Source organism: Corythoichthys intestinalis, chromosome 16, assembly GCF_030265065.1.
Source record: "Corythoichthys intestinalis isolate RoL2023-P3 chromosome 16, ASM3026506v1, whole genome shotgun sequence".
Lineage (NCBI taxonomy): Eukaryota > Metazoa > Chordata > Actinopteri > Syngnathiformes > Syngnathidae > Corythoichthys > Corythoichthys intestinalis.
Genome location: NC_080410.1, coordinates 3,061,640 through 3,089,626, shown reverse-complemented (window position 1 = coordinate 3,089,626; position 27,987 = coordinate 3,061,640). Strand labels below are relative to the sequence as shown.

At 40.4% G+C, this 27,987-nt stretch overlaps 1 protein-coding gene across 1 annotated transcript in view; it reads left to right on the top strand.

The window, feature by feature from the left end:
- The window catches only part of LOC130931872 (serine/threonine-protein phosphatase 4 catalytic subunit B), a 40,044-nt gene extending 12,277 nt beyond the window's left edge, over positions 1 to 27,767 (top strand). Inside the window, exons 5-9 of the mRNA XM_057861041.1 lie at positions 12,555 to 12,656; positions 13,174 to 13,347; positions 21,689 to 21,815; positions 25,083 to 25,272; positions 27,205 to 27,767. Of these exons, the coding sequence (XP_057717024.1) occupies positions 12,555 to 12,656; positions 13,174 to 13,347; positions 21,689 to 21,815; positions 25,083 to 25,272; positions 27,205 to 27,334 (723 nt within the window). The 3' untranslated portion in view covers positions 27,335 to 27,767. The remainder of the gene's footprint in view (positions 1 to 12,554; positions 12,657 to 13,173; positions 13,348 to 21,688; positions 21,816 to 25,082; positions 25,273 to 27,204) is intronic.
- Positions 27,768 to 27,987: the final 220 nt, after the last annotated feature.

Sequence of the window (27,987 nt, the reverse complement as noted above, 5' to 3'; positions counted from 1 at the left end):
TCGGCACTAAAACCATCTTTCCAGTAACAGGAGATCTTGGAGCCAATGTTCCCTCTAAGCTGCGTGTGTGCGCAATCGCGCACTGCTTACACAAACTAGGCGCACAAGAAAATCTATGCAGCGCACAAAATAAAATTAAACAGAAACTCATTGTAGGGTCAATAGGATAACTGTTAGCTGGGTGTCAGCGCGACACTCCTATTGATGCGTTCCATGCAGCAACACGACGCTCCTACTGGTGCGTTCGATACGGCAACTCGACTAGGACAATTGTCGGCATTGCTGTGATGTACCAGCGCGACACTCCTGTTCGTGCGTTCGATACGGCAACGCGACTATGACAGTTGTTGCGCCGCTGTGATGTGTCAACGCGACACTCCATTGGTGCGTTCGATACGGCAACGCAACGCTCCCATTGGTGGAGAAAAGTGAGCTGGACTCCCATGCTGATTTACTGAAGCAACATTCCTCTGTCAATCTTTGCAAGCCCTACAGTATTAATTATCTAATTTTACCATTTTGCAACGTAACTCAATGAGCGTCAGGTGTCTAGAAAAATTTGCTTTCAAGTAATGTTTTGAACAATATTCTTTAATCAAGAACATTTCTGACCTTTCACAGCTTTTTAAAGATTAAATATACTAATTGATTGCAGGGTTTCCTCTAGGATTTTTTGAAGCTGTGGTGGTGGGCTGCATCATAGTCGGACAGCCTCACAATGTTGTGTCATGTTTTTTTCCCCCCAAAAAGAACCATAACAAAGATATATTTGAAATATTTCATTATTCAGGCTAATGTCATAGCTGTGAGCAGGGTTTCCCCTGCATATTAATTATTATATAACACCAAAATAAAAGCTGCAACGCCGTGCAAAAGAGATGTTTTTTAAAAAAAAAAAAACATTTTTAAGGCCGTTTCAAACTACTGGCAGCCTAGTCTGAAGGGTTCAGCGGCAACCTATTCATTGTGTATTGTAATGTCCGTCACTCCGCGAGGCCCCCTTAAGAGACATTCAGACGAGAAGCTGTGACGTAGAGGGAAGCGAGATAGCGGTCGCATGTCATGGAAGCCCGCTATTATTTTGTTATTGTTTTTCTTTATTATTGTTGCCACAATAAAGTGGGTAAGCCAATACAGACTCCTCACCTTCTTCCCCCCATCCGGGGCATTACAGTATTTTGGATTGGACTTTTCGGCGAAAGTAAGCAGTAGACTGGCGTCTTGGACGGAACGGCAAGTTTGAATGAAATTGCGGGGAGAGCGCTGCCGTGCTAATATCAACAACGCGTTCAATAGCAGAGGGGCAGGCGTCCTTATTATATCTGCTACCAGGCTGTTTCGGCGGACGGATATACGCTGTCACTTCTGACGAAACCTTGATAAATGCGCTCTTTTTATCCAAGTTTCGCGAGCTCTGGGACACTCGAAAAATTACTCTCATGCTTCTCCTTGCTGAGCTAATTGGTACCTCATTGTGCGTTTGTGTGGAAATGGAGTTCACGGACAACAACAACAGTAAAATATCCTTCTCACTGAAACTAGTAAATCTCTTTACACGGAAAGTAAAATTTCCCCCTACTCCTTGAAATGGATCCATTACAAGGGCGTAGGTCTCAATATTGGTAGGGACCCTACAACAGCATAACCTGCATGTACACTTTTTGCTGGGGACAGGACATTAATAAAACTGATAAGGTGAACTGGGGTCAGGGCTACATTTCTCACCACCAATTTCAACCTAATTAATTGATAGGCTAAATGATCACTTCAAAAATAAATCTGTATTGACGTACCAAGTTTCACACTGCAAATATAGAACGTTTTAATACGATGATTTTTCTGAAATCTATTTGAATAATTTTCTCCATCTCGAGTGTTAAAGACTAGTTAACAGATTAATGGGTCAGATTATTCAATTTACTGTAGGTAAATAATGCCATTTGTTCTTATTAAGCCTATACATCTAAAGGTTGGTCATTTTTTTACCAAAATCAAATAATGTTTTGAACAATATCACTTGTTGAATTAAGAACATTCCTGATGAAAAAAAAAAAATTTTTTTTTGCTTAAAATAAGTGTGTTAAAAAATAGCTGTCTGAAAATAATCTTATTTCAAGAAATCTGAGTAAAATTTACTTAAAGCACTGGCAGATAATTTCACTTATTTCTAATAGATTGAAAACAAGGGAATTTACTAGTCATCTGCCAATCAAACGTGCGTTTGAGGGGGAAAAATGGTGTCAGTGTAAGTCTGAACATAATGAAAGTAATTCACTTAATAATGGTAGGGTCCATTCTATCCTTACAAAATATGAGAAGAGAATCTAAATGACCTCTATAACTGAACTCATTATATAATGCAAAAAGGTTGCTTAAAATTTGGTGGGGACAATTTGAGCATCCTGAAAAGTTCCGAGTGTTTTGTCCCTAACGTCCTATGCAAACCTACGCCATTGGTCCATTAATAGCAGTACTATTATTGTTGTGTTAATGTAGTACATAAAAAGGCCAAATAAAAGGAAAAAGAAGGACTACGAAATGTAAGTCATACTATTGCTACGAGAAAAAAGCCGTATCATTACGTAGGGTAATGTAACTGTAATCAGCTACGCACTTTACGTACATGAACTGTAGCTGAGAGCTACGACATTAGCCTGGCTCATGAAATATTTCAAATAGATCTTTGTTATGGTTCTTTTTGGGGGAAGCAAAATGTGGGGGGGAAAAGTGTAATGATATTACGCAATTTTTGCCGTGGCACGACATGGGCAGTCTGACTCCGATGCAGCCCACCACCGCCGCTTCAAACAATCGTAGGGGAAACACTGCTCAGGTATGGTACATGTACATAAAATGCGTAGCCGATTACAGCTACGTTACCCTATGCAATAGTCTGACATTTTTCTCGTAGCAATAGTACGACTTACGTCTCGTAGTCCAAGGGTTGGCAACCCAAAATGTTGAAAGAGCCATATTTGACCAAAAAAACAAACTGATACAGTATGTCTGGAGCCGCAAAAAAATAAAAGCCCTGTATAAGACTTATAATGAAAGCAACACCGGCTGTATGTATAGCTATATTGTATGTATGATATTAGCTATATTAGCCTACTATCAAAGTGACTAAGTTGGCTACAAATACATAATTATCCTTCATGATTTAAATTTCTTTTTTCCCTGCAGTGGATCCTATAGAGCACAGGTGTCAAACCGATTCCAGAAAGGGCCAAGTGGGTGCAGGTTTGCTTTCCAACCAATGAAGAGGACACCTTTTCACCAATCAGATCTTTTACATGTGTAATCAGTTAAACTTTGTCACGTGCTGCTTGTTTCAGTAGGAAGTTCATTGGTTAAACCCTCTGCACGCTATCGGTTGGAACAAAATCCAGCACCCACTTGGCCTTTTCAGGAATCTGTTTGACACCTGTGCTATAGAGAATGACGCACCACATGACTACTCTGTTGAATAATGCCACTTCAAGTTTAACTTCATTACAATATTAACGAATCGAAAGAATGTTTGTCCTCCTACAGAAACCATTTTAAAACAAAAAATAGATTTCCCTCTCCCAACTTTTTCCATTTTCAAAAATCTTTGAAAAAGCTCCAGGGAGCCACTAGGACAGTGCTAAAGAGCCGTGCGGCCCTAAAGCCGCGGGTTGCAGACCCCTGTCGTAGTCCTTTTTCCTTTTATTTGGCCCTAATACGTACATTACCACAACAATACAGTGGTACCTCTACATACGAAGTTAATCTGTTCCAGGAGCTTGTTTGTAAGTCGAAATGGTCGTATGTCGAGCAGGATTTTCCCATAGGAATACATTATAATTCCATTAATTCGTTCCACAGCCCAAAAACCTGCACTAAATCCTTAAAAAATACTGCTGGTACTATTACAAATGGCAATTACATATAGCAAAACAAATAAATAATAAATAAAAATTGGATTAATAATATAATAATAATTCCTGTAATAGTGTAACGAAACGGGTTCTAATAAGGCGGACGTTTTTTTCTGTACCTGAAGGCACCGCGGCGCTGACGTGACAAAGAGGGAGGGGAGCGGGTGAAAGTTTACTTTCGCTTTCAATGCTTTCTTGAGAACATCGTCAATTGCGGCAGACAGCAGGCGTTTTGTGTTGAATAAGTTGTGAAAGAAATGATGAAAACGTGGCGAAGCTGGCGATTTCTCTGGAGATGTTACCACAATAAGAATTGTCAGCTTAACTTATAAAGACTGGCGAACGATGGTCGGAGGAGGACCGTGGAGATGTATTGTTGAGCCATTTCACGGATGCCCACCCTACGCTCATATTTTTCTGTCATTTGCATCTTCGTTTAGAAGGTAAGCGTCAACTTTTTCCTTGTTTCACCACCTGTACCAACCTTTTCTGAAACCTGTGTTGATTTGTCACACAAGAAAATCCGCCGTGCATTCGTCTGCGGTGCTGCCGTTGTCGTCGTATTTCGAGCATTTCGTCGGATGTAGAAACAAATGGCGAGTCAAATTTTACGTCGGATGTCGAAAAGTTCGTGTGTCGTAGCGATCGTATGTAGAGGTACCACTGTAATTTTTCTTCTGTCAACGGGCCCATTTCAACTTAAGGAGTAGGGGGGAAATTCTAATAGCCGTGTAAAGAGCTTCACTAGTTTTGGTGAGAAGGTAAATATTTTTTTGTCTTTGTTGTTCGTGAACTACATTTCCACTCAAACACACATCGAGGTACCATTAACTTAGCAAGGAGAGGTATGAGAGTCATTTTTCGAGTGTTCCAGAGCTCGCGAAACTTCGAAAGCGCATTTATCAAAGTTTCGTCAGCCGTGATTGCGTTTATCCGTATGCAGAAACAGCCTGATAGCACAGATATAAGCCTGCCCCTCGTTGTCGAAGTTAGCGTAGCGGCGCTCCCCGCCTCTCGGCGCAAATTCTTTCAAATTTGGCCTTTTGTCCAAGACAGCCATACGCCACTCACTTTCGCTGAAAAGTCCTATCCAAACTACTGTAATGCCCCGGATATGGGGAAGAAGGAGAGGAGTCGGTATTGGCTTACCCACTTTATTGTGGTAACAATAATAAAGAAAAACAATAACAAAATAACAGCAGGCTGCCGGGAGATGCGACCGCTATCTCTCGCTATCTCGCCCGTTCTCCCATTCTTCCTACTCGCTTCCCCCTGCGTCACAGCTCCCCAGTCCGATCGTCTCTGAAGGGGGCCGTGCATAGTTATGGGCATTACAATAAACAATGAATCGGTTGACGCTGAACTTTTCACACTCAGCTGCCGCTAGTTTGAAACGGCCTTAAAAAACAACAACGAAAAACTCAACTCATTTGCAAGGCGTCGCGGCTTTTATTTTGGTGTGGTGTGTGCCACAATCTCTTATATGTAGGGGAAACACTGTACTGCTTAAAATAAGCCTTTAAAGCTTATTTTAAGGTAGCTAATTTTTTAAATCTCAAGAAATCTGAGCAGAATTTACCTGAAGCACTGGTAGATCATTTCACTTTTTTCTAGTAAAGATACCGTATTGGCCCGAATATAAGACAGTGTTTTTTGCATTGAAATAAAATTGAAAAAGAGGGGGTTCTCTTATTTTTGCGGTCTAGACATTATACCCATTCACGACGCTAGATGGCGCCAGATATCATTGAAGCGATGTTCTGTCATGACAGATCTCCGCTACTCTCAAGTTTAACTAGTTTGCATTATTTTATTGCAATGTTTTTCCTTATTCTGATTTTTTTCAAGACTACAGTTAGACTTCACTTTGATGGTTAATGCAGTTATTGCAATTTTGTTGTTTTATCACAATAGATTGGTATATTTACATTTCAAAAACCAGAAGCCATTCATTTACGAATGTGATTGCACTTTAGTTTACATATTTAAATGTTCAGATATTAAGATTTGAATGAGGCAAAATAACATGCTTTTTCTCTAAAATATATTGTTATAATCATTTGTTTCGGATGTACTGTAATTATTTTCTGTATAAAAATTAATTTGTTGTTCAAAAAGTCTTTTTTCAAACTTGAGTCTTGAAAAAGAGGGGATCGTCTTATAATCAGGGCAGTCGGTACACTGAAAACAAGGGAATTTAACTAGTTTTAAGGGGGCATTTTTGCAGTGTAGCTGCTCAGACATTGAGAATAGGAATCTTGAGTGTCCTTATTGTCTGAACAGTGTTAATTAGGGTTGTTCCGATCATGTAATTTTGCTCCCGATCCGATCCCGATCGTTTTAGTTTGAGTATCTGCCGATCCCGATATTTCCCGATCCAATTGCTTTTTTTTGCTCCCGATTCAATTCCAATCATTCCCGATAATTTTTCCCAATCATATACATTTTGGCAATGCATTAAGAAAAAAATGAATAAAACTTGGACGAATATATACATTCAACATACAGTACATACTAGGCCTGAACGATATTAGAAAAAACTATTGCTGCGATTTTTTTTGGGGTTGCAATATATTGCGATATTATATTGCGATATTAAAAAAAAAAAAAAATATATATATATATATATATATATATATTTTTTTTTTTTTTTTTTTTTTTTTGCATTGGAATAAGATACATATTATACATATATTAGACATGTTTTTTTCAACATTTTCCCCATAAAATATGCTTTAAAAAATGTATATGGCTAACTTTAAAAAATGATTCACTCGCATATTTTAAATTTTTAAACAAATTACGTCACAATGAAAAATATGGCATCTGTAAAAAAGTCACGATATCTACCTCATAACTTTCGCTAAATTGTATTTTTTTGTTACTGTTGCATTTTCCCTGCTATGTTAGATGATAAATAACTTATCCGAAAAAAGAAAAATTGGGGGGAAAAAACTTTTAAAAGGGTAAATATATGAAAAAGAAAATCTCGACCACTCCTTGATGTCTGCGATTTCTGCATTGCGACCCCTGTTATAGTACCATGTTTCACCCATAAAATAAAATGAAATAATCCAGCTGCGGCCAGTCACAGCTGTCTTGACACTCAGTGATACATGCGACATGGAGTTTTTGGATCGAAACAAGATAAGTATAATATCTCGTTAAAGTCATGGTGTCTGTAATTCTGCTCTCGCATGCTCTCACCTCCAGCTAGGGTTCCATCCATCCATCCATCCATCCATTATCTTCCGCTTAGTCCGGGGTCGGGTCGCGGGGGCAGCAGCTTTAGCAGGGAAGCCCAGACTTCCCTCTCCCCAGCCACTTCAGCCAGCTCCTCCGGCGGGATTCCAAGGCGTTCCCAGGCCAGCCGAGCGACATAGTCTCTCCAGCGTGTCCTGGGTCGACCCCGGGGCCTCCTGCCGGTGGGACATGCCCGGAACACCTCTCCAGGGAGGCGTCCAGGAGGCATCCGAACCAAATGCCCGAGCCACCTCAACTGGCTCCTCTCAACGCGGAGGAGTAGCGGCTCGACACCAAGCCCCTCCCGGATGACCGAGCTGCTCACCCTATCTCTAAGGGAGAGCCCGGACACCCTGCGGAGGAAACTCATTTCGGCCGCTTGTATCCGGGATCTTGTTCTTTCGGTCACGACCCACAGCTCGTGACCATAGGTTAGGGTAGGAACGTAGATCGACCGGTAAATTGAGAGCTTCGCCTTTTGGCTCAGCTCCTTCTTCACCACAACGGACCGGTGCAGAGTCCGCATCACTGCAGACGCTGCACCGATCCGCCTGTCAATCTCCCGCTCCCTCCTACCCTCACTCGTGAACAAGACCCCAAGATACTTGAACTCCTCCACTTGGGGCAGGATCTCATCCCCGACCCGGAGAGGGCACTCCACCCTTTTCCGGCTGAGGACCATGGTCTCGGATTTGGAGGTGCTGATCTTCATCCCAACCGCTTCACACTCGGCCGCGAACCGCCCCAGTGAGAGTTGGAGGTCACGGCTTGATGAAGCCAACAGCACCACATCATCTGCAAAAAGCAGAGATGCAATGCTGAGGCCACCAAACCGGACACCCTCAACGCTTCGGCTGCGCCTAGAAATTCTGTCCATAAAAATTATGAACAGAATCGGTGACAAAGGGCAGCCTTGGCGGAGTCCAATCCTCACTGGGAACGAATTCGACTTACTGCCGGCAATGCGGACCAGACTCTGACACCGGTCGTACAGGGACCCCGTACTCCCGGAGCACCCTCCACAGGACTCCCCTAGGCACACGGTCGAACGCCTTCTCCAAATCCACAAAACACATGTGGACTGGTTGGGCGAACTCCCATGCACCCTCGAGGACCCTGCTGAGGGTGTAGAGCTGGTCCACAGTTCCACGGCCGGGACGAAAACCACACTGCTCCTCCTGAATCCGAGATTCGACTTCCCGACGGACCCTCCTCTCCAGCACCCCTGAATAGACTTTACCGGGGAGGCTGAGGAGTGTGATCCCTCTATAATTGGAACACACCCTCCGGTCCCCCTTTTTAAAAAGGGGGACCACCACCCCGGTCTGCCAATCCAGAGGCACTGTCCCCGATGTCCACGCAATGTTGTAGAGGCGTGTCAGCCATGACAGCCCCACAACATCCAGAGCCTTTAGGAACTCCGGGCGGATGTCATCTACCCCTGGGGCCTTGCCACCGAGGAGCTTACCAACCGCCTCAGTGACTTCAACCCCAGAGATCGAAGAGCCCACCTCAGAGTCCCCAGACTCTGCTCCCTCAAAGGAAGGCGTGTCGGTGGAATTGAGGAGGGCTTCAAAGTATTCTCCCCACCTACTCACGACGTCCCGAGTCGAGGTCAGCAGTACACTATCTTCACTATACACAGTGTTAATGGTGCACTGCTTTCCTCTCCTCAGACGCCGGATGGTGGACCAGAATTTCCTCGAAGCTGTCCGGAAGTCGTTTTCCATGGCCTCGCCGAACTCCTCCCATGTCCGAGTTTTTGCCACGGCCACCGCCGAAGCCGCAGTCCGCTTGGCCAGCCGGTACCTGTCAGCTGCCTCCGGAGTCCCACAGGCCAAAAAGGCCTGATAGGCCTCCTTCTTCAGCTTGACGGCATCCCTTACCGCTGGTGTCCACCAGCGGGTTCGGGGATTGCCGCCACGACAGGCACCAACCACCTTACGGCCACAGCTCCGATCGGCCGCCTCAACAATGGAGGTGCGGAACATGGCCCACTCGGACTCAATGTCCTCCACCTCCCCCGGGACAAGGGAGAAGTTCTGCCGGAGGTGGATGTTGAAACTCTTTCTGACAGGGGATTCTGCCAGACGTTCCCAGCAGACCCTCACAATACGTTTGGGCCTGCCAGGTCTGGCCAGCAACTTCCCCCACCATCGGAGCCAACACACCACCAGGTGGTGATCAGTTGACAGCTCCGCCCCTCTCTTCACCCGAGTGTCCAAAACATGTGGCCGCAAGTCCGATGACACGATTACAAAGTCGATCATTGAACTGCGGCCTAGGGTGTCCTGGTGCCAAGTGCACATGTGGACACCCCTATGTTTGAACATGGTGTTCGTTATGGACAAACCGTGACGAGCACAGAAGTCCAATAACAGAACACCACTCGGGTTCTGATCGGGGGGGCCGTTCCTCCCAATCACGCCCTTCCAGGTCTCACTGTCATTGCCCACGTGAGCGTTGAAGTCCCCCAGTAGAATGAGGGAGTCCCCAGAGGGGGCGCTCTCCAGCACACCCTCCAAGGACTCCAAAAAGGGTGGGTATTCTGAGCTGCTGTTCGGTGCATAAGCGCAAACAACAGTCAGAACCCGTCCCCCCACCCGAAGGCGGAGGGAGGCTACCCTCTCGTCCACGGGGGTAAACCCCAACGTACAGGCACCAAGCCGGGGGGCAATAAGTATGCCCACACCTGCTCGGCGCCTCTCACCGTGGGCAACTCCAGAATGGAAGAGAGTCCAACCCCTCTCGAGAGGATTGGTACCAGAACCCAAGCTGTGTGTAGAGGAGAGTCCGACTATATCTAGTCGGAACTTCTCTGCCTCACCCACCAGCTCAGGCTCCTTCCCTGCCAGAGAGGTGACATTCCATGTCCCAAGAGTTGGCTTCTGCAGCTGGGGGTTGGACCGCCAAGGCCCCCGCCTTTGGCTGCCGCCCAACTCTCTACGCACCCGACCCCTTTGGCCCCTCCCACAGGTGGTGAGCCCATGGGAAGGGGAACCCATGTTGCCTTTTCGGGCTGTGCCCGGCCGGGCCCCATGGGGACAGGCCCGGCCACCAGACTTCGAGCCCCACCTCCAGGCCTGGCTCCAGAGGGGGGCCCCGGTAACCCGCGTCCGGGCAAGGGAAACTGGAGTTCATTTCTTTTTCTCATCATAAGGGGTCAGTTTGAGCCATGCTTAGTCTGGCCCCTCACCTAGGACCTATTTGCCATGGGTGACCCTGCCAGGGGCTCAAAGCCCCAGACAACATAGCTCCTAGGTTCACTGGGACACGCAAACCCCTCCACCACGATAAGGTGATGACTCACGGAGGAGCCAGCTAGGGTTTTGCTGTTTAAAAAACTTTTTTTTTTTTTTTTAAAAATGCCCTCCTGTTAAAAATGTTTCTTCCCCCAGAAAGTTGAGATTTTAAGCTTTCCAATCATGTACCACACGTGCAGATCATCGAATCCTTTTTAAACAAGAATAATGTACTGTAGTAGAAAAATGCTTTGCTTTATTTAATGCTTCTGTTTATCTACCTTGGCTGCAGAATCACTTCTAGTGTTTATTTCCAGGACACAACACAACAGGTGTACAAAGCATACCCATTCGTCAGAACACCGGCTGTCCCCAACATTTCCACGCACACACATTCATTCCAGCGCACGCTTCCTTCATGCAACACGTGCTTAACAAGTTAAACGACGACTGAAAGATGCGGTGTGACTGAAGTCAGCCTCTGTGGCAAGATCAAACACAACCATCGTTAACTTTAATAAGCAAGTGCGCAGAGGAACAAAGACCTAGGAGAGGGAGGGAGGGAGGGGGAAAGGGAGGTTGTGTGAGTGTCACTGAAGCGATCAGCTCAGGACAGAGAAAGCATGGAGCAACATACATTTGTGGATTAAAAAAAATAAAACTATCGCATGTCCTTGCGATGGAACTATTGCACATGTGCACATCGCGATGGCGATGTTTAAACGATATATCGTTCAGGCCTAGTACATACGTACTGTATTTGTTTATTATGACAATAAATCCTCAAGATGGCATTTACATTATTAACATTCTTTCTGTGAGAGGGATCCACGGATAGGAAGACTTGTGACTTTGTATATTGTGACTTAATATTGCCATATAGTGTATTTATTGAGCTTTCAGTAAATGATACTGCAGCCATTCAACCCAGATGCATGATGGGAAGTGGAACCATGACTGTGCGTAGTGCTACCAATTCATATCTTCTCTGCGTTGGGAAATAACATAAGGGGTTAAGAAAAAGATTAATTGCTACCTTGCATCCCCACATTGCTTCCCATGATATTTCTAATTGTAGGGAGAGCGATTGTAAGGCTTTAGCCTATTGTAAAGGATCCAAAGGCTGCCAAAATTCACTCTACTCATTTTACGCTGCGTTTTATCTCTATAAATGGGTAAGACGGCCATTACAGATTGAGCGCGACAATGCGTGAGTGGGTCGTGCAACGCATGCATTAATTGCGTTAAATATTTAACGTGATACATTTTTAAAAAATTAATTACCGCCGTTATTGGTACCTTAAGCCTAAACTAAAGACTCTGGCTGAGTGTAACATATTATGTCTGTAACGTTAAATACATTTAGAAAACGATTTAATTAAAAAATGGCATGGCCGATATTTTTTTGCCGATTCCAATACTTTGAAAATGACGTGATGGGACGTCCCGATCGATCGGGACATCTCTAGTTTTAATGTGGGAGTTTGATATACTGTGATACATATGGAATTTTGGTCTTTTTCATTTTAAGTGGGCCAAATCAGTTAGATTAAAAGTAAACTAATGAAAATTGCTGCTGTAATTTCATTCTTTTAATAAGCCATGTAACTTGCTATATTCCAAGGTTTTGAACAGGCGTGATATTGGTGTCTGGCTACAGTATACTCATCTGATGTTGCTCAACGTGGTCTGCAGTGTGCTCAAGGAGCTTGTGTATCTACTCAGACACCTGAAAATTTACAGGGAACATTGCTTGGAGCACTCCCAAAAGATAGGGAAGGAGCCCATGGAGGAGCTCCAATATTTCCTCCCAATATTTACCATTCTCAGGATTTTTACATAGGAGTTCCTTTACTCTAGATTTGATTTAATAAAAAAACAAAAAAAAAAAGAGAATTTTAAATTAAATTCAAGACTTTTTAATGCTTTTTAATTTACCTTGAGCAGTAGGAATCCTGGAGAGCATTAGAAAAAACAAAAAAACTAGAAAATCGTTAAGCCATACTATATAGTCAAATAAAAGGTAGGGCTGAGTGTTATGACTTGGAAATAAAATCAACCATTTACTCGGACTAAATAAGAAAAATCTATTACGGAAAAATTGATTAATAATAACTTCATGATATTATTGTACATTTTTAATCTCTTTGGATTGTTTTCACAACAGGTTGGAGGAGATGTCCCAGAAACAAATTATCTCTTCATGGGAGATTTTGTAGATAGAGGCTTCTACAGTGTGGAAACATTTCTTCTTCTGCTAGCTCTTAAGGTAAATATGCATGCTATCGTCATATTAAAGGTGCCTCGATATCATTTTAGTCTTGTCTAGTTTTATTAAGGGGTTGGCTTATTAATTCATTTGATTTTGGGTCGACTATAATAAGTAATTTAACTTTATTACTTTTGAATTACTCCAACGCCAAATATGCATATTATGCGTGTAAAATAAAATTTGCTACTTCGCCCTCAGTCCATCGTGGATTTTTTTCAATAAATACAGTATTTTATTGAAAAATGTTGAGATATATGCATGTATACATATAAAAATAATTGTTTTCGTGTATATATATCTCATTGAAATCATAATTATTACATTTGCCGTGGGTAAAAACCATTTACCAAAATATACATATACAGTGGTACCTCGACACACGATCCTTTGGACATCCGACGTATAATTTCAGTGGAACTGACTTGCTTTGTGTTATTTTGGAAATGCTCGGCTTGGAAGCAGATTGTAAATATGTATATATATTTTTTAACTCCTCTCTGATGTTTGTTTTCAGGTGCGTTACCCAGACAGGATAACTTTGATCAGGGGAAACCATGAGTCCCGGCAAATCACCCAAGTCTATGGGTTTTATGATGAGTGCCTCAGAAAATACGGCTCTGTCACAGTTTGGAGATATTGCACAGAAATATTTGACTACCTGTCCCTCTCTGCTATTATTGACGGAAAGGTAAGAAGACAATTTGGTTATAATATCCTGTCTCTTGGGGTATTTTTTGTTTGCTCGTCATGAAACTGTTCAATATCCCGTTAAAATATTTTTTCTATTTTTTTTCTCCAAAATGTATTTTTCTGCCCCGCTGCTGATTAAAAAAAAAAAAAACATCATCACACTGTAAAAGGAAACTATCAATTCAAGAGCTACTACATACTAGCTACACTGCAGGCCAAAAGTATTGGCAGCCCTGCAATTCTGTCAGATAATGCTCAATTTCTCCCAGAAAATGATTGCAATTACAAATGCTTTGGTAGTAATATCTTCATTAATTTTGCTTGTAATGAAAAAAGACAAAAGAGAATGGGAAAAAAATTAAATCATTATTATTTTACACAAAACTCCAAAAATCGGCTGGACAAAAGTATTGGCACCCTTTGAAAAATTATGTAAGGCTTCTCTAATTTGTGTAATTAACAGCACCCGTTAAATACCTGTGGCACATAACAGGTGGTGGCAATAACTAAATCACACTTGCAGCCAGTTAAAATGGATTAAAGTTGGCCCAACCTCTGTCTTGTGTCCTTCTGTCTACTACATTGAGAATGGAGAAAAGAAGACCAAAGAACTGTCTGAGGACTTGAGAAGCAAAATTGTGAGGAAGCATTGTCCATCTCCAAAGACCTGAATGTGATCTGTGCCTATCATGCGCAGTGTCACTGTGGCTAACCTCCCTGGATGTGGACGGAAAAGAAAGATTGAGGAGAGATTTCAACGAAAGATTGCGCGGATGTTGGATAAAGAACCTCGACTAACATCCAAACAAGTTCGAGCTGTCCTGCTGTTTGAGGGTACAACAGTGTCAACCCGCACTATCCGTCGGCGTCTGAATGGAAAGGGACTCTATAGTAGGATACCCAGGAAGACCCCCCTTCTGACATAAAAAAGCCAGGCTGGAGTTTGCCAAAACTTATCTGTGAAAGCCAAAAATGTTTTGGAAGAATGTTCTCTGGTTAGATGAGACAAAAGTAGAGCTTTCTGGAAAAAGGCATTAACATAGTTTACAGGGAAAAAAATGAGGCCTTTAAAGAAAAGAACACGGTCCCCACAGTCAAACATGGCGGAGGTTCCCAGATGTTTTGGGGTTGCTTTTCTGCCTCTGGCAATGGACCGCTTGACCGTATGCATGGCATTATGAAGTCTAAAGACTAGCAACAAATTTTGTAGGGCCCAGTGTGAAAAAGCTGGGTCCCCCTCAGAGTTCATGGTCTTCCAGCAGGACAATGACCCAAAGCACACTTCAAAAAGCACTAGAAATAGGTTTGAGAGAAAGCACTAGAGACTTCTAAAGTGGCCAGCAATGAGTCCAGACCTGAAGCCCATAGAACACCTGTAGAGAGATCTGAAAAATTGCAGTTTGGAGAAGGCACCCTTCAAATCTCAGAGACCTGGAGCAGTTGGCCAAAGAAGAATGGTCTAAAATTCCAGCAGAGCATTGTAAGAAACTCATTGATGGATAACGGAAGCGGTTGTCCGCAGTTTTTTTTGTCTAATGGTCTTGCTACCATGTATTAGGCTGAGGGTGTCAATACTTTTGTCCGGCCCATTTTTGGAGTTTTTTGTAAAATGATCATGATTTAATTTTTTTTTCATTCTACCTTGTGTTTTTTCATTGCAAGCAAAATAAATGAAGATATTACTACAAAAGCATTTGTAATTGCAATCATTTTCTGGGAAAAATTGCGCATTATCCGACAGAATTGCAGGGGTGCCAATACTTTTGGCCAGCACTGTAGCTGTTAGCTCAAGTGAAATGTAAATGTCAACATGGTCTTTGTATACTGGCGTATCAGCTCTAGAGACTTTTTGGTGACACACATGCTTATTTTAAAACTTCACCTACACAGCAGGCGGCAATGCACTGTACCTGTGATCTACGTGTAACAAAAAAACAGCGGAGGGCTTTTAGCTCGTTAACACATTGGCTGCTATTGACAGTGCTAGACAGATTCATTTTGACTAGTAAGGCTGGCAGTCAATGATCATGTTTCAGCGCCATTGACGGCCGTAGACGCCGAATTAGAGCCGGGCGGTAAACCGAAAATTTACCGTTACTGAAATTCTTCACTATGACCGATGTAATTTTGACCATGTCGGTAAATTTGGTAATTTAATAAAACAAGAAAATATAGTCTTTTATCCCGCTTTGATTCTGTGTTGTTCGGCGATGTTCATTCCCCTTTAAGAAAGCAGTCAGTGTGCTTACGTATGAAGTCACGTGGTTATCAGTAAATCAAACAAACAGAAGCCCGGAAGGCTAGCCGCTAGCGGCTAACGCTACATGGAAACGTGATGGAGTCGGGCTTAAGGGAGCTTCGCCAAACTTTCACCCGACATTAAGTAGACTCTTGGCGGCTTCCAGACGGGCTTTCACCTGCTGTCCTCCCTGGTTCTCATGATTTCAGGAGAGTGTGCTTTCAGTGCTTTTTACTGGTAGCCAGGCCACTAGCTAACACTAGCGGTTAACGCTACAAATGAACGTGATGGAGTTGGATAGTGGCGCTAATCTTTTTTTTTTTTATAATTTAGGTTTTTATTTTTTTCCGACTCACAAATAATACACAGTACTTTGTACTTACAATAGTGAATAAAGATCGTCCATTTCTCGATTCGTTGCTTTTCCTCTTAAAGGAAACGAGAAAAAAATAACACAATAACTTGAAAAAAGACAACAACAAAAAAAAAAAACAACAGAAAAAAATTAATTAATTAATAAATAAAGAATTTGGGAGCACATCAGGAATTGTTTTCTTACCCAGCAAGATAGGGATGTACTTTTTTGTTTGAGCGTCAATTGAAATCCATTCTAACTGGTTTCACGTACTCAGTCCATTTGGACCATATCAAGTAAAATCTATCCATCTGCAATGTAAGTGAAAATGACAGCTTCTCCATAATGTAAATTTCATGTATAATATCTATCCATTCCTCAATGGTTGGTGATTGTTTCTTGAGCCATTTCCTGGTAATAGATTTCTTGGTGGCTGCTAATAAAATATTGAACAGTTTTTTATCATTGACTTTCAGCTTATTCAGTTTCAAATCACCCAAATACAGATATTCACATTTAAAAGGGATATGTTGCCCGAAAATATTCTCCAAGTGTGTGTGAATCTCAGTCCAGTATGGTTTAATAACATTGCATTTCCAAAATATGTGTGAATGGTCCGCTCCATTTGTTCCACAGTCTCTCCAGCAGGCATCTCCTTTACCCAGGTGTCGTTTTTGGATCGGGGTTATAAAGTACCTCATGATGTTTTTCCAGCAGAATTCACGCCATATATTTGAGCTCGTTATAGTCCATTGCAGTTGGCACATGTTCTCCCAGCTTTTTTCGTCTAGTCGCATATTTCCCTCCCCTTCCCATTTTTGTTTTATATACTGAGTGTTCTCCATCTTGGTTAGTCTAATAATTTTATGCAATTTGGAAATAATTTTATTGCAGGTTTTGGACTCAAGAAGGTTTACAATTTCTTGTAGGACCAAATTTTCATGTCTATTTATATTTTTTAATATGTTATGGTGAAAATAGTGTCTAACTTGCAGGTATCTATAAAAATCGTCTTTTTCTAGGCCATTTTTAGATATCAGGGTTTCAAAGTCCTGAAATTTACTGTCTTGTGTGAATGATTGATATGAGGTCAGGCCTTTTGAAATCCACTTTTTAAACCTATTATCTGTTTTGTTTGGTGTGAATTCTGTGTCGAGGGCACACCATCTCAACCTTTTGAGTGAGTTCTCAATTTTAAGTTTTTTGCATACCTCCTGCCAGACCTGCAACAAGTGATGAGTTATGTTGCCATCTGCAATGTTCAAACGATGCCACAGTACATTATCAGCCATCAAAGCAGACATTGGCATTCCCTGGAGATTAGAACATTCAATTTCTTTCCAACCCGCACTGTATGTTGAGGAACATAAACAAATCAAAGGTCTTAGCTGGGCTGCGTAGTAATATTCTTGTAGGTTTGGAAGTCCCATTCCACCCTTGTTTTTGCTCAGTTGCAGTGTTTTGAATTTAATTCTAGCCCGTTTTCCTTGCCAGATATATATCAAAATTAATCTCTCCCATTCCAAAAATTGTTTCGATGGTATCTTAACAGGTAGACATTGGAAGAGGTAAAGCAGTCGTGGAAGTATGTTCATCTTAATTGATTCAATCTTAGAACTCAGACTAAGGGAGGGTATAACATTCCATCTTTGCAGATCTGCTTTTAATTTTAAATTTAAAGGATTATAGTTAAATTCGAATAACTTTGTCAAATCTTTAGGTATCTGAACCCCAAGATACTTAATTGAACCCGCCTCCCAGTTCCATTCGTACGTTGTCCTGATCTGTGGTGGAGGATCATAGTTGAATGTCAGGGCTTGTGTTTTATGTATGTTAATTTTATATCCCGATAGCCTGCCATATTCCTCTAACATATTCATTAATTTGGGTAATGTCTGTGTTGGTTGTGCTATGGTCAGCAATAGGTCATCTGCAAATAATGCCAATTTTTGTTCCCCTGGTCTCATGATTATACCCTTTATGTCTAGCCTTTGTCTGATCAATTGGCCCAAGGGTTCTATGAATATGGCGAAAAGGAGTGGTGACAGGCAGCAGCCCTGTCTTGTTCCCCTTTCCAGTTTAAAAGGCTCACTCAGTTCCCCATTAAGTTTAATTCTTGCTAGTGGGTTTTTATACAACGCTGCCAAAATTTCTATCACTGATGGGTGGAAGCCAAATTTTCCGAGTACTTCATAGAGGAATGTCCATCTCACCGAATCAAATGCCTTTTCAGCGTCTAGGCTTAACATCAACATCTCCTCTTTTTCTCCCATTACTTGTTTTATCACGTGTATTATCTTCCTAATGTTATCCTGTGTTTGTCTTTGTCTTATGAAGCCCGTTTGGTCCATGTGTATCAGATCTGGTAGTACTGATTTTAATCTGTTAGAGATTATGGAGGTGAATAATTTATAATCGACATTTAGGAGGCTAATCGGTCGGTAATTACCACATTCGAGGCTATCTTTTCCCTCTTTTGAGCGGCGCTAATCTTATCGAAACGGCTGAAATTAATGAGTGGACTGGGCACGGACTGCATCTAGCAATCATTATGTCGCGTTATTTTGTATCTGTGTGTGTGTGTGTGTGTGTGTGTGATTTCTCTGATAGCTTTTATGACGGTAAGGTATGGAGGACCAGGAGTGCAAAAATTCAATAAATAAATACACAATTAAATAAATAATTAAAAGTGTCATTAAAATGCTTTTATATCAATATTTATTTATTTATTTCAATATTTATTTCAATTTTTATTTATTTATTTCAATTTATATTTATTTATTTCATTTTTTTAAAATTTCAATTTATATTTATTTCGATTTTTATTTATTTCAATTTACATTTATTTCGATATTTATTTATTTCGATTTTTATTCATTTATTTCAATTTTTATTTATTTCAGTTTTTATTTATTTATTTCAATTTTTATTTATTTATTTCATCATTTATTTATTTATTTCAACTTTTATTTATTTCACTTTTTGTTTATTTCATTCTTGCACTCTTGTTCCTCTGGAGGTGCAACCATGAAATAATTTTATCTGTCATGTTTGCTCGTCAAAGTTTCTAACGTCTGATTGGTTGCTCAGCAAAGCAAGTCTTAACTAGTCGATCTCAGATAATAGATTGACGCCTGAGGTGTAGAACATTTGTTTAAATGTTGTTTGACACTCATGAGCCGCTGTACCCTCGATGTCATATGTAAGTTGCCAATCACGGGAGTAGCGCCAGTATTGATGAGACGAACACGGAAGTGTGCATGCGAGGCAATCGGTCGTCCCGAGTCTATTGTTTTGTTAATAAACAAGTGTTTTATTCAGCTCAAGTGTGATCCTTGACTCACACAGAAACAAGCAACATTCTACATGAGGCATTGGCTAATTTTTATGTACACCCAATACATAAGGTGGCAGTGTAGATCCGTATAATCTAAAAAATAATTGCTCCCTCAAAATCACAAAAACGACGAAGATTAGTAGCGTGGTCAGTGTAGCGGTAGTAGGCTTTGACGCATTTCGCGTGTTGTCCAAGCAAAACATACATATGTCCAAAATGGGCCCAGAGCTGCTCAGAGAAGCAGCAAATTTATTCGAGGACACTCTGAGGAGAACTCCACCAGCAGCCCATGGTGGAATCCAGTCTTTGGCTTCTACGTCGCATGGGCCAGCGCCTTTAAACGGGCTGATGTCTGCATACGGGAAACTCTAGTATAACTCAGAAGTGGAACGGTCCTTGGATATTTACCAGATTTTATTATTTTTTTTTAATCAAGTTTTGAAATAAGGCTAAATGACAGAAATAACTAGCAGTTTTCTAAGTAGTTTTACTCTGAACTCCGACATCATTTTTACATGATAATGATTTAGTTTGGGTCTAAGGGTGCTCCAGTGTCTCTCTAAAGTGGACCCGTTATCGAATAGGTCACCGTTTTTTCCCCCATATTTAATACAGGGACTTGCGCTCTGAAGCCACGTCATTGCATTCCGAAGCCAGCGCATTGCATTACCGTAATGCACATAATGCAAACAATAATCCAAATGAGGGGCGGCTGGTTTGACTTCGTTTTTACGAGTGGAGGCTGGCTTGACCGCAGTTCTAAACTATCGAAAACTCGATCGATCAACATCTTGATCTGACAGAGCCGAGATGATGCCAATAACGTTAATTGCTCTGTTTTGTAGGACACGTACTCAGGGTCCAAATGTCCTGCTTCAATTTGTTCTGAGAAGTCTAACATGTCCCAAGAGAGGTCATGCAAAATCTCAGATAATGCCGCCATGTTGGGAAGAAATAGGACGTAGCAATCGCTTATTACGCGATCAACTCAAACCCCGCCTAGTTCACGCCCGCCCACCGAGTTTGATGAGCCAATGACAGATAAAATTATTTCATGCGGCCACACGGGGAACAAGAGTGCAAGAATGAAATAAATAAAAAGTGAAATAAATAAATGTTGAAATAAATAAATAAATGATCAAATAAATAAATAAAAATTGAAATAAATAAAAATTGAAATACATTTTGAAATAAATAAATATAAAATGAAATAAATAAAAATTGAAATAAATAAATAAAAGTTGAAATAAAGGAATAAAAACTGAAATTAAAAAAATCGAAATAAATTTTGAAATAAATAAATAAATATGAATCGAAATAAATATAAATCGAAATAAATAATTAAAAATTGAAATAAATATTGAAATAAATAAATAAATATTGAAATAAAAGCATTTTAATGACACTTTTAATTATTTATTTAATTGTGTATTTATTTATTGAATTTTTGCACTCCTGGTCCTCCATAGTAAGGCACTCAACGTAAAGTATAATCCAACAGTGACGCCTATATATAATATGACCGTTTAAAGGCCACAGCTATTTTTCTGTATGTGCTTGCTTTATTCTGCCATCATAAAATCTTAAATATTTCATTGGCATAAGAGCAATATAGAATTAATGTGGTTGTGTCTGTGTGGGGGGTGCATGTGTGCGTGCATGTATTAAAAAATGCTCTGGGGAAAAAAAACCTGAAACCTTGACGTAAAAACTTGTGTTGAGTACTTGTGTCACAGCAGCCATTACCAATAAGTTGTCTGTTTGAAGTGTACTGTTAAAGCTGTAAGTCATTTGTGTTACATTGACATGTCTGCACAGTCGTCATATTGATTTTTATAATGTACATTTTTCAAGTCATACAAGCTGTTACAAACACACTAGAATTCTTATTGTTTACAAGAAATTTTTATATACTTAATGTTTAGACTGCACGAGCGATTGTCAAATTGAAAGCTGGTAAATTAACGAGAAACGGTTAATTTGTATTTCATGCATTGATTCAGATTTTCAAATTATATAACATTCCGCTTGGGCGAATTTATCGTCATTTATCGTTATCGAGGTAAATTTGCTTAATTTACCGTGATACGTACTTAAGGCCATATCGCCCAGCCCTACGCCGAATCCATTTTGACTGATGTGTCATTGGCCATCATACCCGCACTATATTTCGCAACCGTTCAGGTTCAAGAGGAAAAAAAGTTTGGTGCCTGGACAGAGTTCCCGGCGTTTCTTGCTTAATCACATTGTTTGGCTATTACAACTGGCAGAAATAAATACATTTGGTGATTGTCATCATGGATTATTTTTTTTTTATGATCCATTTTAACCAGATGTTACTGTCAGTGTAAATAAATGTAATGTTGACTTGTCAGTCTGTAGTTATAATTAAGTCCTTGTCCCCGCAGATATTTTGTGTCCATGGTGGCTTATCGCCTTCAATACAAACACTGGATCAGATTCGGACCATCGACAGAAAACAGGAAGTGCCTCATGATGGGCCTATGTGTGACCTTCTCTGGTCAGACCCAGAAGGTATGCATACAAGCTCCGTAGATAATGAAGCATGCGAATACTATTCGATTGATTTGTGTTTCTTTTTTTTATGTTTCATACTCTTTATTGTCTGATGAAAAGCCGCAGGTGTCCACATTGTAACTGGGGAACCCTCTTCATCTTTAAAATCTTGGAAAGACTTGAAAATCATCTGTAAAGCAAATTTTTCATAGCTAGCAGATTGTTTTGCACCACAATTGTGGTTATCCAGCCCTAATTTTTTATTGTTTGTTGGCACCAGGGAGTTCTCTTGACAAGTCAACGTTAAATATAATAATCATACCTAGGCTTGTCGCGATAACAAATTGTAGTGGGCGATATATTGCCTTAATAAATTATTGCCGATATGCGATATTTTGTCAACATTTTTTTAACCAATTCAGACACTAATGTAATGAATATACACTGCTGGCCAAAAGTATTGGCACCCCTGCAATTCTGTCAGAATGCTCAATTTCTCCCAGAAAAGGTTTGCAATTACACATGCTTTGGTCGTAATATCTTCATTTATTTTGCTTGCAATGTAAAACCACAAAGCGGATGAAGAAAAGAAAAAAATTCATTATCATTTTACACAAAACTCCAAAAATGGGCCGGACAAAAGTATTGGCACCCTCAGCCTAATACTTGTTAGCACAACCTTTAGAGAAAATAACTACGAACAATCGCTTCCGGTATCCATCAATGAGTTTCTTACAATGCTCTGCTGGAATTTTACACCATTCTTCATTGGCCAACTGCTCCAGGTCTCTGAGATTTCAAGGGTGCCTTCTCCAAACTGCAATTTTTAGATCTCTCTACAGGTGTTGTATGGGATTCAGGTTTGGACTCTTTGCTGGCCACTTTAGAAGTCTCCAGTGCTTTCTCTCAAACCATTTTCTAGTGCTTTATGAAGTGTGGTTTGGGTCATTGTCCTGCTGGAAGACCCATGACCTCTGAGGTAAATCCAGCTTTCTCACACTGGGCCCTACATTATGCTGCAAAATTTCTTGATAGTCTATAGCAGGGGTCCCCAAATCACGGCCCACCTTTACATTTGGTCCGGCCCCTGAACAATTTATCCCCCCACCCCCAATAGTCTTATTTATTTCCTGGCTTTTTTCTGTGAAGAACCCAGAGAGGGTTATAATAATAACACTATTTGATTAATAGTGTTATTATTATTTATTATTATATATTATTCATTCATTCATTTTCCATGCCGCTTTCCTCACGAGGGTCGCGGAGGTGCTGGAGCCTATCCCATCTAACTCAGCTAAAGGCAGGGGACACCCTGAACTGGTTACCAGCCAATCGCAGGGCACAAGGAGACATACAACCATTCACGCACACACTCATACATACGTACAATTTAGAGTGTTCAATCAGCCTACCATGCATGTTTTTTGGGATGTGGGAGTAAACCGGAGTTCCCGGAGGAAACCTACGCAGGCACGTTGGTTTCCTCCTGGAACTCCGTTTTTTTTTTTTTTTTTTCATTATATCCGTGAAGAATCCAGAAAGGGTTAATTGATTGTGGCTTTCTGAAAAACAATGACATTTTACATTTAGGCACTCCTGCAATCGTCACACTTTTTCTGTTACAAACTGACCCCGGCCCCTCATCAGAGAAGGGAAAAGTTATGTGGCCCTCACAGAAAAAAGTTTGGGGACCCCTGGTCTATAGACTAGCAAAGCAACCCCAAAACATCAGGGAACCTTTGCCATGTTTGACTGTGGGGACCGTGTTCTTTTCTTTGAAGGCCTCGTTTTTTTCCTGTAAAAAAGTTTTTGGCTTTTTCAAGTAAGTTTTGGCAAACTCCAGTCTGGCTCTTTTATGTCTCTGGGTCAGAAGTGTGTGTGTGTGTGTGGGGGGGGGTCTTCCTGGTTATCCTACCATTGAGTCCCTTTTCATTCAGACGCTGACGGATAGTACGGGTTGACACTGTTGTCCCCTCGGACTGCAGGACAGCTCGAACTTGTTTGGATGTTAGTCGAGGTTCTTTATCCACCATCCGTATGATCTTTTGTGGAAATCTCTGGTCAATTTTTCTTTTCCGTCCACATCTATGGAGGTTAGCCACAGTGCTACGGCTTTACACTTATTTATGGCACTGCGCACGGTAGACATAGGAACATTCAGGTCTTTGGAGATTGACTTGAAGCCTGGAGATTGCCCATGCTTCCTCACAATTTTGCATCTCTTCTTCTTCTTTGGTTTTCTTTTCTCCATGCTCCATGTGGTACACAGAAGGACACAGGACAGAGGTTAAGTCAACTTTTAATCCATTTCAACTGGCTGCAAATGTGATTTAGTTATTGCCACCACCTGTTATGCGCCACAGGTAAGTAACAGGTGCTGTTAATTACACAAATTAGAGAAGCATCACATGATTTTTCAAAGGGTGCCAATACTTTTGTCTGGTCCATTTTTGAAGTTATGTGTAAAATGATAATGATTCAATTTTTTTCCCATTGTCTTTTGTGTTTTTTCATTGCAAGCAAATTAATGAAGATATAACTACCAAAGCATTTGTATTTGCAATCATTTTCTGGGAGAAATTGAGCATTATCTGACAGAATTGCAGGGGTGCCAATACTTTTGGCCAACACTGTATATTGCCTCATAAATTATTGCCGATATGCGTTATTTTTTCAACATTTTTTTAACCCATTCAGACACTAATGTAATGAATACACATTCTAATAAATCAATTTAAATGCAGTATTTTTTTAAATTCCTAACTAAAACACAAACTACATTGAAAATAATAAATATAGGGCTGCAGCAATTTAATATTTTTGTAATCGAGTATTTTGCTGAAATTTCCATCGACCACCGATCTCTCCGACAGTGTTTTGAACAAAGTTGGGCCGAGTTTTGTCAATCCACACATTGTTTTTTTCTAGCTACCTAATGGAGCATACGAGGGCGGGGGCTTCCTGCCATACGAGCAACCAGTAGGCCGAATTGTTCTTTGCAGTCAAGTGTTTGATTCCCCCCCCCCAATACTTTGATGAAAACAATTCTAATTAAATGTGAGTTAAAATATTTTCGCACAATTTATGAAACAATGAAATACACTTTTTTTGTGGACTTTTATCATGTGGGTTACACTGAAGAAACAGGAAAAAGTTCATGAAACATTTTCGTCACCTCACAGAGTGTTTAAAAGATAATGGCTTCCTCTATAAATAAGACAAATGACATTGGCTGCAAGAATATAACATAAATGTTTATTTTTTTTTAACTTTCTCTTTTCTCAGATACTACAGGATGGGGTGTGAGTCCAAGAGGTGCTGGCTACCTTTTCGGTAGTGATGTCGTGGCCCAGTTCAATGCTGCCAATGACATCCACATGATTTGCAGAGCACATCAGCTGGTCATGGAGGGATATAAGTGGCACTTTAATGAAACAGTGCTTACTGTGTGGTCAGCACCTAACTACTGTTACAGGTACGAAAGAAGAGTCATCTTTTCAAATGAGGAACAGGAAAAGCGAGGTGATCATTGTAGCTCAGATGGTAGTAATGTTGAGTTCAGACAGACAGTGTTCTGTCGCTCGCCCTCGCCTGTTCCCAAAATGCTGTTTTGTGATCACACCAAAAGTAGTTTTGTGTTACTAAAGCCCTACGTTGGTAAAAAGTCTCAGCCTGTGAAACCAAACAGTTTCCGGTTCATGTAATGTAAAAATAAACATCAAAACAACTTTAATTTTGTTACGACTTGAATCCTTTAATATTACAATATAATCCTTAAAGCAACACTAGGTAACTTTTCAACCTTTATAAAATATTTTCATAACATTTGTGAAATTGTGATATGTCGACTGTCAACTAGGGCTGGGCGATATGGCCTTAAGTACGTATCACGGTAAATTGAGCGGATTTACCTCGATAAATGATGATAAATTCACTCACGCGGACTGTTATATAATTTGAAAATCTGAATCAATGCATGAAATACAAATTAAACGTTTCTCGTTGATTAATTTACCAGCTTTCAATTCAACATATTTAACAATTGTACATGCAGTCTAAACATTAAGTATATAAAATATCTTGTAAACAATAAGAATTCAAGTATGAACATTTCTAACAGCTTGTATGACTTGAACAATGTACAACATTATAAAAATCAATATGACGACTGTGCAAACATGTCATTGTAACATAAATGACTTACAGCTTAAACGGTACACTTCAACCGGACAGCTTATTGTTAATGGCTGCTGTGACATACTCAACAGAAGTGTTTACTTCAAGGTTCCAGGTTTTTTTTTCCTCAGAGCATTTTTTAAATACATGCACGCGCACATGGACCCCCCACACAGACACACGCACATTAAAGCTATACTGCTCTTATGCTAATGAAACATTTAAGAGTTTCTGATGGCAGTAATGACATGGAATAAAGCAAGCACATACAGAAAAATAGCTGCGGCCAATAAATGGTCATATTATAGGTTTCACTGCTGGATTGTACTTAATGCTGAATGCTTTACCATCATAGAAGCTATCAGAGAACTCACACACAGATACAAAATATGATCCGGTGATCCTGGTGATTGTTTTATTTTCTAAGGTGGTCTGTTTTCACCGTAAGAGCTTTGTCTCTTCCAGAGGGGCCGCTAGACGAGATCAAAAACACTCAAATTCGCTGTCACTCCTTTTCGCCCGCCTTTAAGCTAAAACATCACAAGACACTTGAAACAGGAAATATACCAAAATAAAAGCGTAACCGGTGTTCTGCCAAAATATCCTACATCGGCGAAACGTCCTATACTAGTCTTATTTGACACCTAAAGTACTACCGTGCGCTCTAAACTTGTTTTGTTTGGATGCATACAGGAATAACGTAATAAAAAAATGCCTGCAGAAAATACTTAAATGTAGTTATATCAAATAAGGACGGTTTATATACGCTACGTGACTAATGTGGTCAACTGCTTAAAGCTAACACAAAAAAACACAATGGTTAAAAGTATGAGAGGGTAATACATGCAAAACGTATCTTTGAGGCAGTGAAAAGGTTCTAAATAACTAAATAAAAACAAAAATAGTGTGTACTCGCTGCTTCTAACCGATGTGCGCATGCGTGTGGATGCATGCGCAAGCGCCCTGAGCATTGTGTAGGACGTTTCGCCGCGTAGTTAGGAATGGCCGAACACCGAGATGTCATGGCAAATTACAAAATAAAATATTTGTTAGAAAGAAACTACTAACATCAAACAAATGAATAATTTTCACACTGAAATAACCACAAATGTTTTTTTCCACCTATACCGGCGAGATCTGGTCCCCATTAACCGTGAAAAACGAGGGATCAATGTATTCATAACATTTATTTTCAACTGCCATTTTATGTCCTTTATTCACCCGCCCCCAGATGTGGTAACGTGGCTGCCATTTTGGAACTGGATGAACATCTACAACGGGAGTTTATCATATTTGAAGCAGCGCCACAGGAAACGAGAGGCATTCCTTCAAAGAAGCCAGTTGCAGACTATTTTCTGTGATGTCTTTTAAATTGATTTCACCATTCACCATTAAACCTTCTGCTGGGGAATTCAGAACTGTTTAACTGTAAACCAGCAGAACCCTGGTCACGTCTAAACAATCTGATCCTTTTTCTTGTTTCTGTTTTTGTAAATTCAACTCACTCATGTACATTTATTTTTGAGATGCCATGTTTTTCTTTATTCGAAAAAACAAATCTTCTGTAGGTTTCACAATGTATTAAGTGATTTTTTTTTTTGACTGGCCATAGAGAGGCACTATATTCACTGCTCTTTATCATTGGTCATTTTTAATTTAATCTGCAGGCTTGTCCGTTTCGATAATGTGAGAATGTTTTTGTATCTGTGTTTTTGCTAAATAAAAGCCACTTGTCCATATTTAAAGCTTCACCATCAAATGTACCACATAAAACAATAGCACAATCAGTGTTGTCACAGATCATCACTTGTAATCAGTAATTAAATTACTTTTCCATCCCAAAAAATTAGTCTAGTTACTTGACCGATTATTGTCAAAGTAACTACTGTAATTTTTGGACTATAAGCCACTACTTTTTTCCTTCTTTTTAAATCATGCGGCTTATAGTCGACAGTGCGACATATTTGTTGATCTATTTGGATTTATAGGTCACTCTTTATTTGACAGCGGCGTC